This window comes from Gasterosteus aculeatus, chromosome 14 (assembly GCF_964276395.1).
Source record: "Gasterosteus aculeatus chromosome 14, fGasAcu3.hap1.1, whole genome shotgun sequence".
Lineage (NCBI taxonomy): Eukaryota > Metazoa > Chordata > Actinopteri > Perciformes > Gasterosteidae > Gasterosteus > Gasterosteus aculeatus.
In genome coordinates, this window is record NC_135702.1 from 9,219,567 (window position 1) to 9,232,769 (window position 13,203).

Genomic DNA, 13,203 nt, shown 5'->3' on the forward strand with positions numbered 1-13,203 from the left:
GTGTGTTTTACTGAAGGGTGCAGACCCTTCCGTAAAACAGAATCCTGATAAAAACATATCCTAAAGATCTGAAGAATGGAGCAGTATACGCACATTCCTAACATACAGATGTGGGGCTGCATGTCAATGCTGTGTCATGTGAGACACATGTATCATTTATATTCTGCATATTTATATTGGAATGAGTCAGCCAGCTCCTTTGTTTTGGTGCAGCTGTGGGTCAGCAAACAGTCACTTAAAAAGTGTCAAAAACAGATGATTCACAGTTGTTCATCATTAAAATACCAAAGAAAAAACATCTGAATTCCAATCCGGCCTACTTGTTTTTTATTGGCTGGCAGGCGTGGGTTTAAATTCCATCCATGCCAACAACAACATACTATTACAGTAACAGTCACTTTTTATTTCATGTTGAAGGGTCAATTATTTATATCACCCAAAATCCTAAATCTGCTTGGAAGGGTTCAGCTGCAGCCCGCGCGCTGCCCTCCATCATGCAACTGCCAAACCTAAAAAATGGAACCGAGCTTTTGTGTTTGAAAATATTGGACCCGATCCATCCAGTTAGAATTAAACACCGATTCGATTGGGACAAATAACATGCAGCTACAGGTCTGTTGACTGTTTAGTTGACCTAATGGTTTCAGGTATCTTGCGAATTTAACGGACACCTGTCAATCAAAGTGTAAAACCAACACACATGGCCATGACGATGCCCTCCAAAGGAGGTTTGCGGAATGTAAATCATGTCCTCGGTCATGCGGTAGTTGACAGCTTGTTTGTTTGGCAGATTAAATGGAGCAGATTGCGACCTTCTCTTTCCGCTGACGCGTAGAGCGCAGATGCGGCCACAGACGTGCGCCACGTGTGCGCCTCAGATGTGCGCTTCGGAGTGTGGGAAAGCGAGGCCGGCGTGGAAGCCACCGGACCAATCAGAGCGGAAAGCGGTTCCGCGGAGGGGATGCAGCGTGGGACGCCGGGGGGGCGGATAGGCGGAGGCTGTCTACCTGGTGTGGTTTTCACGCATCTCTCTCTGCGTCTCTCTCTCATTTTCTCCCTCCAGCGTTGTCGCTTTCACATGCATTCATTCTGTCAAACCTCGTGTCTATCTATCAATATCTATCACCACCTTCACCCGGTTTTTCTCACACGCACACACACACACACACGCACACACACAGTTCCCACGGTGATCGGGGGGGGGAGGAGGAGGGGGAGAGAGGGGGAGGAGAGGGGGGCTGAGTGGCGTGTCAATCCGCACACAGCGTCACTTCTTTTCACTTGCAAAAAGGAAGTAGCGCGGGGCTTTTGTTATTCGAAGTCCCACAGTCTAAAACAACTGGAATATATCCGCAGTTTTATGATTCAAACAGCGACCTGTAATCTCCTCCTCGCGGGGTGTTTTTGAGATGGAGCCTTACGAGCCAGAGGCTCGTCTGGGGTTTGAACTTTACTGTCGTTGCCATTTGGCACGGAGGCAATCACCCTCCGGAGGTTCAGATGAACTACTAATACTTCAGCCGGCCGCTGTTAAAAAGTGCATTTACACGAGTGTGAGAGGGAATAAAACCGGTGGCCTCTCGATTTGAAACGGCGTCGAGGCGTTGCGCTTCTTTTGTATTTCGCAATATTCTCACAAACTCGCGGCGACGTCCACCGACCGTCCGCACGGAGAAAGTAGGGCCGCCGAACAGCGGCACCCATGTGAACCCCACCCTCTCCTGGTGTGTCCTTATCAGCACCTCTTCTGACCCCGTGGGTCCAGTTACCCCCTACATAAAACAAATAATAAATAAACAATAAACCATTGCACTAATATTCATGTTTTACCTTTTTTTTAAACGTGTAGCCTACAGATGAATTCCACATTGGTTTGGCCCAAATCAAAAACGGACATTAAACTTTGTTTCATTAGACTTTTTATTTTCTTTGCATGTATAAAAAAAACCTGTCCGACGCCCTCAAGTCACCATTGACATCGCGGCTTAATGTGAGGCTGCTTATTGGTTTCTGCGGTGGTTAAATCCAGTGGGCCCCCGGCCCACGGTCCTCTTCCTGGGCTCCTCTTCTTCTTCAGGAGCTCGCATACACGGAGCTCGCCGTGGCTTCTGGAGCTCCCGCCTCGGAAGACCACGCCTCCCTCCGCGCGGATCCACATGGGACAGATCCCGCCCCCCGAGCCGAGCCGGCAGCCTATAACCTCCCCGGGTTTCCGCCCATTCCTCCACAGTTGTTTCTTCGGGATGGCATTGTCATGCAAATAAAGGACGCGTGAAATATTCTCCCAGAGCGAGGCGCGGGGCAGAGACTCACACGGACCGCGCGGAGGACACACGACCGGGGGGGCCACACGGTGTGGATTTGTATCGCTTTTTTTTTCGTCGCCACGGACCCGTCCTTCTGTCACAGGTAAGTCACCAATGCGCAGCGGATTGAACTTCCAGGCGAGTTCAGCAGGCGGAGCGGTGCGGCTGTGCGTAAACGTGTGCGCCTGGAGGTCTCCGTCTTTTGGATGTGGCGGAATGTGGGGTCTCTCTCTCTCTCTCTCTCTCTCGCAGTCGTGGATTCATGTGGACTTCTCTTGTCCTTCTTTCTGTTGTTGTTGTTGTCTTTCCCAGACGCCCTGGCCCTCATGAGCAGCGACGCATAGCCGGGACGTGCATCAGCCGGGAATCGGGTCGGACCGTTCAAGGAAAACCTGCGGCGGCTGTCCTGTGGAAATAGTGTTCATTCTTCCCGTTTCCACGCGTGAAGTCGGAGGTGTCTCTCCTCTCCATCCTGTGCTTCGGGCTACCTGCTGCTGCTACGTGGGGGGAACTACTTCCAGAGACCCCTGGATCGCTGGAGAACACCCTTTTTTAATGTTTTAGGGATTTTAGGATCCCTCAAATATTAACTTTTTTTTTGCACACCAAGTGTGTTATCTCCTCTCCTTTGTCCTTTTTGGGATATATACAGTACTTAAACAAGTGCCTTAATAGCTGGTTATAATCCAGTGTAACTGTGGCATTGTCACCAGACCAGAGACGCTCAACAGGGGGAAGACGCGTGTTATCGGCTTTAGAGCCCGGGCAGGATTACTGGTCCCGCACCCTCCAGCGCGCTGCGACCATGAGCCAGGCGGAGGTGTCGACGTGCTCCGCGCCGCAGCGGGTCTTCCAGGAGGCGGTGAAGAAGGGCAACACCAAGGAGCTGCACTCGTTGCTGCAGAACATGACAAACTGCGAGTTCAACGTCAACTCCTTCGGGCCGGAGGGACAGACGGCGCTGCACCAGTCGGTCATCGACGGCAACCTGGAGCTGGTCAAGCTGCTGGTGAAGTTCGGCGCGGACATCCGACTGGCCAACAGGGAAGGTTGGAGCGCGCTGCACATCGCCGCTTTCGGTGGCCACCAAGACATTGTGCTATACCTCATCACCAAGGCCAAGTACTCATCTGGCGCCCGGTGATCTGTCTCTGCTGTCAGGTAATAAAAAGGAGAAGGTTAAAAAAAAATTAAGAAAAAAGAAAGAAAATAAAAACAACAACAAGTGGAAATTTAAGCTGCAACACAAGGGGAAGCCAGGCTAAAAAAAACAAACTGCCATCGTCGACATAGTTGTGCCAAATTATACATATATGTGTATGTATACATATATATATGTGTATGTTTAAATAGACAGCAGAATAGTCTTCCCTCATTGAAAACCAAACGGGGTCCTCTCTGCACGCCTGGGTAAAGTATCGCATGGCTCGTACACGGCGCTTCAACGCGGCTCTTTAAACAAAAGAAACGCCGGGTTTCGGTGAGTTCGTTGGTACTAAAGCTTTCCTCTTGAATGTGTTTATTAGATCCCGTCGTCCAATATAAAAAGAAGCCGGTGTCTGTGTATCGTCACATGCGTGTGTGTTTGGACTCCAGAAGTGCAGATGGCCCAGTTTCTCTCTCCACCCATGAGCTCCAGCTACAGTTGAACGGTTTCCTCCTGGAGGGGGTGCAGGGTGGAGGGTGGCGGGTGGAGGAGGGGGTGGTCGGGGGTGTTGCTCCTCGTTGTTTTAAGTTATTTTATATGAAAACACGGCACTTGATTGCTAAATGGCTGCATGCTGGAATATCTGAAAGGGAAGACACGCGAACAAGACAGAGAAGAAGTGTTGCCCTCTGTTGGCTACCAGAGGTTTTAGTCTGTTTTTTTATTTTATTTTATTTTTTTAACTCAAAGAGCGGCATTATGGCTAACCAACGCGCTTCCACATGTGTAACAACAAGCGGCTCCATCATTGTTGTGATGTACTGTACACAATAGCTTTACTTTGTTTGTGTTTTCAAGAGAGAGAGAGAGAGAGGAGCGGCGGCAGCAGGATGCGCTCGTGCAGATCTTGCCATGCTGGCGTCCAACTTGTCGGGCCAGTTGCGACCACCGTGGCCGATGGTCATTGTGTAAAAAAAAAAAAAAAAAAAAACCGCTGCTTTCGCTTTGTATCAAAAAAAAAGTCGTATTTGGAATTCACTTTATAATCTCCTTTCAGTATTTTATTAACATCCTAGTCATCCCTGTGAAAGCAGGCTGTGCTTCTTTTTTTATTTTATTTTTTATTTATGAAGGTACATTGAGAAGATGCGTTTTTGAACATGTTATGGTTCTTCTTAAAATCATATATGAATATTTAGGGTGACTCAAGCTGCTTCAGACTCGAGGTATAAATAAACTGTCCCGTGCGGAGGTAGACCTGCCAGCCCCCCCCCCCCCCCCCCCCCCCCCCCCCTCTCCAGAAACCCCTTCTGTTGAAGCCTGTTGACCCAAGAGGACTTTGTCTCCCGTTAAAAGGACTTTGTTTGGTTGCCTTTTGCCAGCTACCTCGACTATAAAGTATTCTCAAGTTGTTCCGCTCTCTCACCGCTCTGCCACGTTGTTTGGAGTCTGAGGAGATTCACAATTTGTCTGTGATCATCCGCATGCCAGTATGTTTTTTTTATTTTATTTTGTGGCCTACCAGACCGATGGACTTCAGTACTCATCATGCAACCTCGGTCGGGCCAGTTTTTTCTCTTCTTTTTTTTTTTTTTTTTTCTTTTTTTTTTACACTACAACCAAACCAATTCTGTCGAGCAATGCATCGTTTTGCCTCTGCATGGGAGGCTGTGGCTCTCTGTTTCTCTCTAACACACGCACACACACGCACACACACACACTGCCATTGTTTTCCATACAAACCTCCACTTTCCTCTCTATCTCTGTCTTCAACAGCCTGTTTTTTTTTGTTTTCTAGGATATTTTATTCCAGTCATACAAAAAAAACACGTATCGCGTGACTTTTAAATGCAGGGAGTTTTATTGCACAAAAACGCGGAGCCTTGTGCGCCCCTAGTGTTTGTACGGGGTAACTGCAGGAGCCAAGGCTTTGGAATAGTTACTACTACTGAGCAGGAGCCTGATACTGTTGGACGATGAAGACTTCAAATAGCAACAACACATGACTATAGCAGGCCGTCACAGATTAGAAGAGGAATAATAAAACGGTTTCATAAACTTGCCTGCTGAATTTTGAAAGTCATGGCACCCTAACATTTGTATCAATGCTGCTTGTATGTTTTGGTTTGTTGATGTTTTTTATTTTGTTTTTTTTAAAGCCTACTACTCAAATGGCCAACAGTTGCATAGAAGCTTCACAGCAGCACTGGTTCACCACATGAGAAGCTGTTGAAAGAGGTTTTTTGTTTAATTGCAGTGTGTTTGTGTGATTCTGAGCTTCTCTTGGGGGCCTTGTGTCGCTGTCAGTAAAACAGTCACCCAGACTAAGAACTTCTTCCGGAACAACCACAAGTAATCTGAAGCAATAGATCCACCATATCAAGGTATAGATTGGTATCAGGCAACAAATTAATTATGCATCACTTGTCTTAAACTTGATGTGTTTTCTTTTTTTCTTTTTTTTTTTCTTTGAATATTGCACTGATGACTGTTGTTGAAAAGTTGACTTTTGTGTGTCAACATTTTATTTTTTTTCTGAATAGAAAAAAACCAACACAACAAAATACTATTGTATAAATATATGCTCCGGGTGATAAAGTCCTAATGTGTGTGTTACTTTGTGGAAAAAACGTGATGTTTTTTTTTTTAAAGCAAAGATGCGTGTATCTCTGTGATTGGGTGTATGTATATATACATATGGATATATATATATATATATATATATCGATGCTGATATAGATGACTGGGGGCACTTTCTTTTTTGAAGTGCTGTCTTCCTGTTTTTTTGAAAGGGGAATAATACATTTGATGGTAAGATCATTGTAACATGGTTAAAAATTGCACGGTTGTGTGGTTGTTTGGCTTACCAGGGTCATAACATTTATGACGTAAGGAGCCAGCCTCCGGATTGGTGTAAATGAGTGAGAGGTTGTTTTTTTTTTGTTGTTTTTTAATGCTGACTTCTTTGGACCAAGTGGTGTTTCTGGTCTTGCTTCATTTCAAGCAAGAGGAAACGGCAGATTTTTCATGAGTGATGCAGATGTTCCATCATGTTTCATTTTGTTTGTATACTTTTATTTTTGAACATTTGTAACACTGTGATGATGACGTGATGTCATGTGGAGATGAGTGCTGTATTATTTTTGTACGTTTGTGTACAAGCCAGTAAAGAAATCATTAAACTCAAAAATCTGTGTATGCATACATTTCTTTGTCAGCGCTCAAGCAAAAAGCTATGTTTCCTCTGACTCAGTCCTCTTCCTCCTCCTCCTCCTCCCTCCTGCATTTTTCATAGAAAATGCTGGTTTCGAAAACACACCCCTACCCTCCTCTCCCCCTTTTCTCCCCTCTCTCCTCCTCCGAGCCGGGCCCAACCCAGATCCCCATTCTCTCCTTTTGTCATTCATCTGGCCTCATCCTTTCACTGCCGGGATAAAAGAGCCCAGTGCATTGTGGGTAGGCTCAGTTTAAAGAAGGGTCCCCTCCCCTGTGTGTGTTGTGGCAGAGCTAGTTTTATGTTACACTCACACACTCAAAAAATGTCAGACACAAACAGTCCTCTTGTGCTCCCTCTCGATCACGGCCGAGCGGCGATCCGGCTCGCGGCTCAAAAACCTGCTTTTATGCCCGTTCCCCCAAATTATCTTTGAGGAGGGGAAGAAAACGTCCCTTGGTACTTTTTTGTGATTTTTTTTTGTTGTGCGTGTGTGAAATATGTACATTCAACGCTTCCTGTGATGGTGCATGAAAGAGCCCCTGATAATTGGTGGGTTAAACTGTTGAACCATCTCACCTCATGTAGGCCTGGAGTTAAAAAATGGTAACACACAGATTAATTTGCCCCCCAAACATGTTAAGAGACACTGCTGGTCTGTGTGTTTTTAAGGGAACCCTTTAAATGAATTCTCCTTCACTGTAGGTTTAGCATTTATGAAATCACATACTGGTGATTGCGTTTAGCTCATGAGTAACCTTTCATTGAGTCAGACTGATTTACAACAGACGTTACGCTGCTGTGGGAGGGTCGTGGGAAAAGCAACACTACAATACGTCTTCCTGCATGTTGGACCTGTTTGTGTTGTAATGTTTGCTGGGTGGCGACCGGCAGTTAGTTGTAACCGTTTGAGTAAGAAAGGTTGCATTTTAACGTAATTGAAGGAATGCTTTTCTTTGACAGATTTCCTTCCGGTGTGATCCTGAAGTTAAACTCAAAGTGAAATAAATGTCTTATCGTTGAAGCAGTTGATAAACTTGCTTTCCGAGCTGCAGCGGAACCGTCTTTGACCTCAGATGTTCTGCGCTGGCCACACCGAGACCCAACTGGATGCATTGAGCTCCCGTGAACACCAGGCTCCTCCGTGTTTTGATGGCGCGGCGGCGGGCGAACGGCTATCTCGCTACCCCCCCCCCCCCCCCCCCCCCCGAGTCTCTCACTTCTGCAGGATGTTTTTGTTGAGCCGGGTTCCCTATTGTTCACACACCGAGCTGGCTGGCCTCCCAGGTTTGCTGTTGACTGCTAGGACCCCTAATAGGTTCTTCATGTGCCTTGGCTTCCCTCGCTTGTCTTGGTCGGGCCAGCGCACGGAGCAGCCCGCCTCCAGACGACGCAAGGACTTTTGGGAGGAATTTTGCTGAGAAGACAGTAAAAAAAAATCAGATGAGGAATTGATTGAGGGAATTACTTTAAGTCCAAAATACTAAAGGGAAGCAGCATGGGAATCACTGTTCTTTGTCTGTGCTTGTTCACACATAAATCAAGTAAAATGTTGTTAGTGCGTTGATGTTCTAGCAGCTGCAAACAAGTGCGTCTGTGTGATAATCTTTCATCTACATTCAAAAGGCTATTGTTCTGCATCTCATAAAATATTCATATCCATGCTAACACCCCTCATTTAAAGGGTTACACTTGATCTGTAGGATGCAAGATGAACTGAAAATCTGGTGATTTATGTAAAACACAATTTAATTGGTTTTGCAACATTTCATTCCTCGTTTTAAAACTGTACGACTTCCTCAAAGGGCCCCAGGATTGACATGATTGCACTCTGATTGGGTGATGATGTAATGCAAACGGCTTGTTTGAACAGTTTGAATACGTTTTACATTTCACCACGAGGACACATCTGAACGCTTGCTGCAGAAACCTGCGGTTCACGTAAAGAGGAACGTGGAAAAACGGTTAACAGTCTTTCCAGGATCTTCGTTTTGTTGCCTCTGTTAAGGTCCATGTTTAGCTCTTAACATCTGTGCTGGTGTGCAAAGTTTGATGATGTGAGTAATTTCCCATCATGGCTCCACCCAGCTTCCGCCTCACCAGAGGTTTGATCAGACAGAGCAACTGAAAAAAACAGTTTGTGTGTGAAGGTCTTTTAAATGTGTTCATGATAAGTAATTAACTGAAGCACAGAGGTGTAGCAGGCCTGGCTCGTACTTCACAGCTGTTCAGGGAAGTGCACATCTGTCTGCCCCGGGCCTAGTTCATACAATTCGGATCTCAGATTCTGCAAGCGATCGACTACTTTACTCGAACGATAAGATATTTATCTTTTGATTTCTACACATTCATTTGTAATTTGACCGGGCATTCAGTCATGAGTTCAGTTAAATTTAGCATCTAAAGCCGGCGTTTAAATGATTGAGTGTGGTAGTTTCTGTAATTTGCCAAATCAATACTGGTTCTTAAGTGGCCAAATGCTCCACTGTGTTCATCAGTCGCTAACTGAGTCTATGTACAATTTGGTGCTAGATACGTTGCGTACGTTGTTTAAAGCTGCCAAGTTGGATGACAAGCACTGAAAACACAGTCAATGAGGTAAAACGTGTTAAAACGAGTTGGGTGGCGGTCATTTGATTTTTTGGGCCTTCCCCCTGGTGCTTGTGAGTGTGGCCCGATGTTTCGCTCGATGCCGCCGTTCTCTACTGCTCTCATAGGTCAGCTACAGCTGATGACACCTCCCAACCCGCAGCATTGTCGCGCCAGCGTAGCACCCGTCCTCCGGTGCCCCCTTGAGTGCCCAGTGCCGTGTCAGCATTTTGCCACTGTTTGCTGCAAGTTACCATCCAGCAAACACGGACATTAGCCACTCGGTAGTCTAAGAGCTAAAAAGACTGAACACAACGTATTCAATGTTCCATTTCTTTACAAAAGGTTACTCACGAGTGACAAACAGTGAGCTTGACTTTTTTTGACTGAAAGATGCGACAGGAGATGGTTTATTTGGATCCAGCAGAAACTACTAGGTGTCTATAATCAAACCTCACTGTGTCATTGCATCTGTGGGATCCTCCTTTTGGAAAGTGCATTGAACAGATTTGAGCTCAACGATCTGAAAACCTGCACAGACTCTTATGCTGGTGGACGACAGTGAGCTTGAAATCCTGCTGATGCAACAATTTCTCCCCCAAAACACGTCTGTTGCTAAACAACACCAGTGAACACTCCCTCCCCAAAGTCTGCCTGTGTGTAAGGAGGGGAGTAAAAGAAATAAAGAGGGAGAGAGAGAGACAGGTGGTCGGGCCGGTCTTTTCCTTGCCCTCCGCTCCTTTTTGAACTTTTCTTTCATTCTTCCAGTTCCCTCCGTGCTTCTCTCCACAGTGCCAGTGACAAGGCGCTCCATTCACTGCCTCATTCTTCCACCTCCTCCCTCCTCCCCCCCCATCTCTCCCTCATTCACCCCGACCCCATCCCCTCCCTCCTGGCTCCTTTGTCTAGCTTGCGGGGGCCTGCTTTAGCTGCTATTCACAAGCCAGACGGACCGCCATTGACTGGACCCCCTCATCACACCCCCCACCCAGCCCCCCCGCAACACCCCTCCCTCCGACAAACACCCTCACACACACATATGCACACAGCAACCTGGCCATTCCCCACCCTACGCCCTGTATCAGGCAGCTGCTATGCTAATAGGGAGGAAGGGATGGATGGAGGGGAGGAGGGGGGGGAGACAGTGCAGCCAGCCTATAGCACATGGACAGAGGGAGGGGAGAGCAGGGAGAGTGACCCTGCTCCTCCATCTCCATGGCCATGCCAGAGCTGCAGCTCGCCTCCTGTTACACAAAGGGAATCCCTGGCCCTCCTCCCCCCTCTCACCCTTCTCCCCCCCCTCCTCCTTCCACCCCTCTGTTCCCCTCTTTCTCATTTAAATCCATTTTATACCCCAGTGGTAAAGGGAGCTGTAAGTGCAGTATGTAAAGTAACCTTACTCCTGCCCTGCGGGCGTAACCATTCAGTGCTGAAGACACAGAGAGCAGCCTGTGTGTGTGTGTGTGTGTGTGTGTGTGTGTGTGTGTGTGTGTGTGTGTGTGTGTGTGTGTGTGCGTGTGCGTGTCCATTCCCCTGCTTTGTTTAGGACTGCAGCCCATACCTCCACACACTGACACACACGCACACACACAACCGACACCTGTCCTTGAGTCAAGTTGCATCTCCCTTCACACTCAAATAGTGGACACAGACACACATTCTACACAGAGACACACACACACACATCCATCAGTCACTGTGTGGTATTAAGCACTTAAGTAGTAAGTTACTGATTTATTTTACATCAAGCTAAATGGCCCTGCATAAAGTGCAAACTTAATAAATTGAGGTTTTGATTCAACTTGTCACTTTGGAGGATGTTAGTTAGAACAACATGGTTTCTAATATATTTTTAGGTGTTTCAAATATTTTGTAATGGCTTAAACTAGATTGTCCATCGATGGACTAAAGAAAAAAAGGTGCAATCAAAATACATCGATACAATCGAAATACAATCGAAAATGTACCATTGAACTGAATAAACCTTCAAACATAATCAAAGAGCAGGAATGTTGCAAAACCCCTTTTTTTTCCACACGTTTTTTATATTCTTGGCTCAGGTTAAATTCTTTTGATTTCCTTTTTTCTGCATGAAAATCAACATAAATTTTGACTGAATTGAATTTTATTAAAAGTCACGTTTAATAAGTTTGAATTGTTCTACATGTTGGAATTCAATGGTTATGGCCGTGTGTTGGCATGTTTGTGTCAGCAGCTTTTCTCTCATAGCATTTGTACACATCTCTTGTGGAGGGTTTTGGGAAGGGTGGATTGGGGGCGTGTTGGCAAGAAGACATTGCGCTCTCTCTCTCTCTCTCTCTCTCTCTCTCTGTCCCTCCTGTTCTGTTATTTACCCCTGTGCAGTGTGACCCTGTGCCCCGCCAGGGAGGCACGTCCCATTTGACATCTGCCTGTTTGCAGGGGGAGGGAGGGAGAGAGGGGATACAAGGGGTGGGGTGCCCATATGGAGCTTCCCCCTCCCCTCCCCTCCCTTCCCCGCTCCCACCCCACCCAACCCAGCCGGCCCCCCATCCCTGACGCACACAACTCCAACACCACATCCCCTGCACCCTTTGTTTATCTGTGTGTGTGTTTGTGAGAGAGACAGAGATGCCATTCCAGCACACAGACCTGCTGCAAGCCAGGTGGGAGACAAATGACTGAACGCTTGTGTGTGAAGGAATGGATCCATATATAGATTCATTCATTCATTCATTCATTTGTGGTGTTTAAAAATGTTCTACACGTACTCCACAAGCAGGTACGCAGACGGATCGACCGACCCGTCCGCCCTCATCCGAATCCTGCTGCCGTCATGTGTTGCCTGATCGGGTGTACCAGTTACCCTGTATGGATTATCCTCCTACACAATGATTCAGTGTGCTGGACGTACAATGAGCCGGCTGGCCGCAGGGAGGATCTAGGCTAACGAGCTCGTGGAGTTTAAATGGCCCAGTGAAACACTGACAAAAAGCCGTCGGTGATACTGCGCTCTGTGACAGCATGTTCTCAGTCAGGGCCCCACAGCTTTGTCTGACAGGCCGTTTACGATAATACCTCTTGTTAGAGGGCTTACAGTGAATTAGGTTGTTAATACATATTGTGACACATCTGTTGCAGCTATTTCGGTCCGTAAGAGGGAGGAAAATGAGGCTTGGGTGGGGTTGGGAATCAATCCATATGTCCTGGGTGGTTCCCGTCTAGCTGGAGGAGCGCGTACTCCTCCTCGTACATTCAGGTCAAGGACAGGTGAGCCTGAAGGAGGAAAGTAGAGGGTCACTGAGAAGAAACAGGCAACATATTCCAGCCTTCTTCAGCCAATAAGACAGAAAAGAACTCACAAAAATAATGATGACACAGAAATAATGTCAATGATAAATGTGTATTTACCATTGTTCCAATATCTTTATGACAAAGGACAAACTCCCTTTGTGCTTCTCTAGAATATGATTTACCTAATACTTGCCGTTCTCCGTTGAGTCATCCCGTACATATGAACACAGCAGCTATGTCATTTGTTACAACATCAAAACATTCTGGATATTAGAAATAAGGTTCAGGTTATTGTGATAAAATATTGAGTTGTAAACGCTCAATAACTAAACTACCACAACACAATTTTAGACTGTCAAAAGTCAGCCGGCCTGTGTTGTTATTTTTGTGATCCGCGCCCACAATCAGTCATTTATATATTCATAAATATGCATACATGCATATGTGTGTGTGTGTGTGTGTGCAGGCATGTGCGTACACATGTGTGTCAGGGAGTAATTACGGAGGATAAAGGCCCGGTTGTACAGAGTGAAACTGTGGGTTCTGAAGTGAGATGGAAGATGCTTTTCTGTTTGGCTGAGCAGACTCAATGGTCCCATTCAGCCAGCCCCCTTTCTGCCCATTGTCCTCCCACCACCAGCCCTCCACACGCACACACACACACACACATATAA

The 13,203-nt window shown here is 46.5% G+C and overlaps 1 protein-coding gene across 1 annotated transcript; it reads left to right on the forward strand.

The window, feature by feature from the left end:
• Positions 1 to 747: 747 nt before the first annotated feature.
• Positions 748 to 6,643, forward strand: nrarpa (NOTCH regulated ankyrin repeat protein a). Its single transcript, XM_040198486.2, has 2 exons — positions 748 to 2,409; positions 2,619 to 6,643. Exon 2 carries the CDS (start codon positions 3,112 to 3,114, stop codon positions 3,448 to 3,450), a length of 339 nt encoding a protein of 112 aa, XP_040054420.1. The 5' UTR covers positions 748 to 2,409; positions 2,619 to 3,111; the 3' UTR covers positions 3,451 to 6,643.
• Positions 6,644 to 13,203: the final 6,560 nt, after the last annotated feature.

Coding starts and splice junctions, on each gene's coding strand:
- nrarpa (XM_040198486.2), top strand. CDS start 3,112: ATGAGCCAGGCGGAGGTGTCGACGTGCTCCGCGCCGCAGCGGGTCTTC.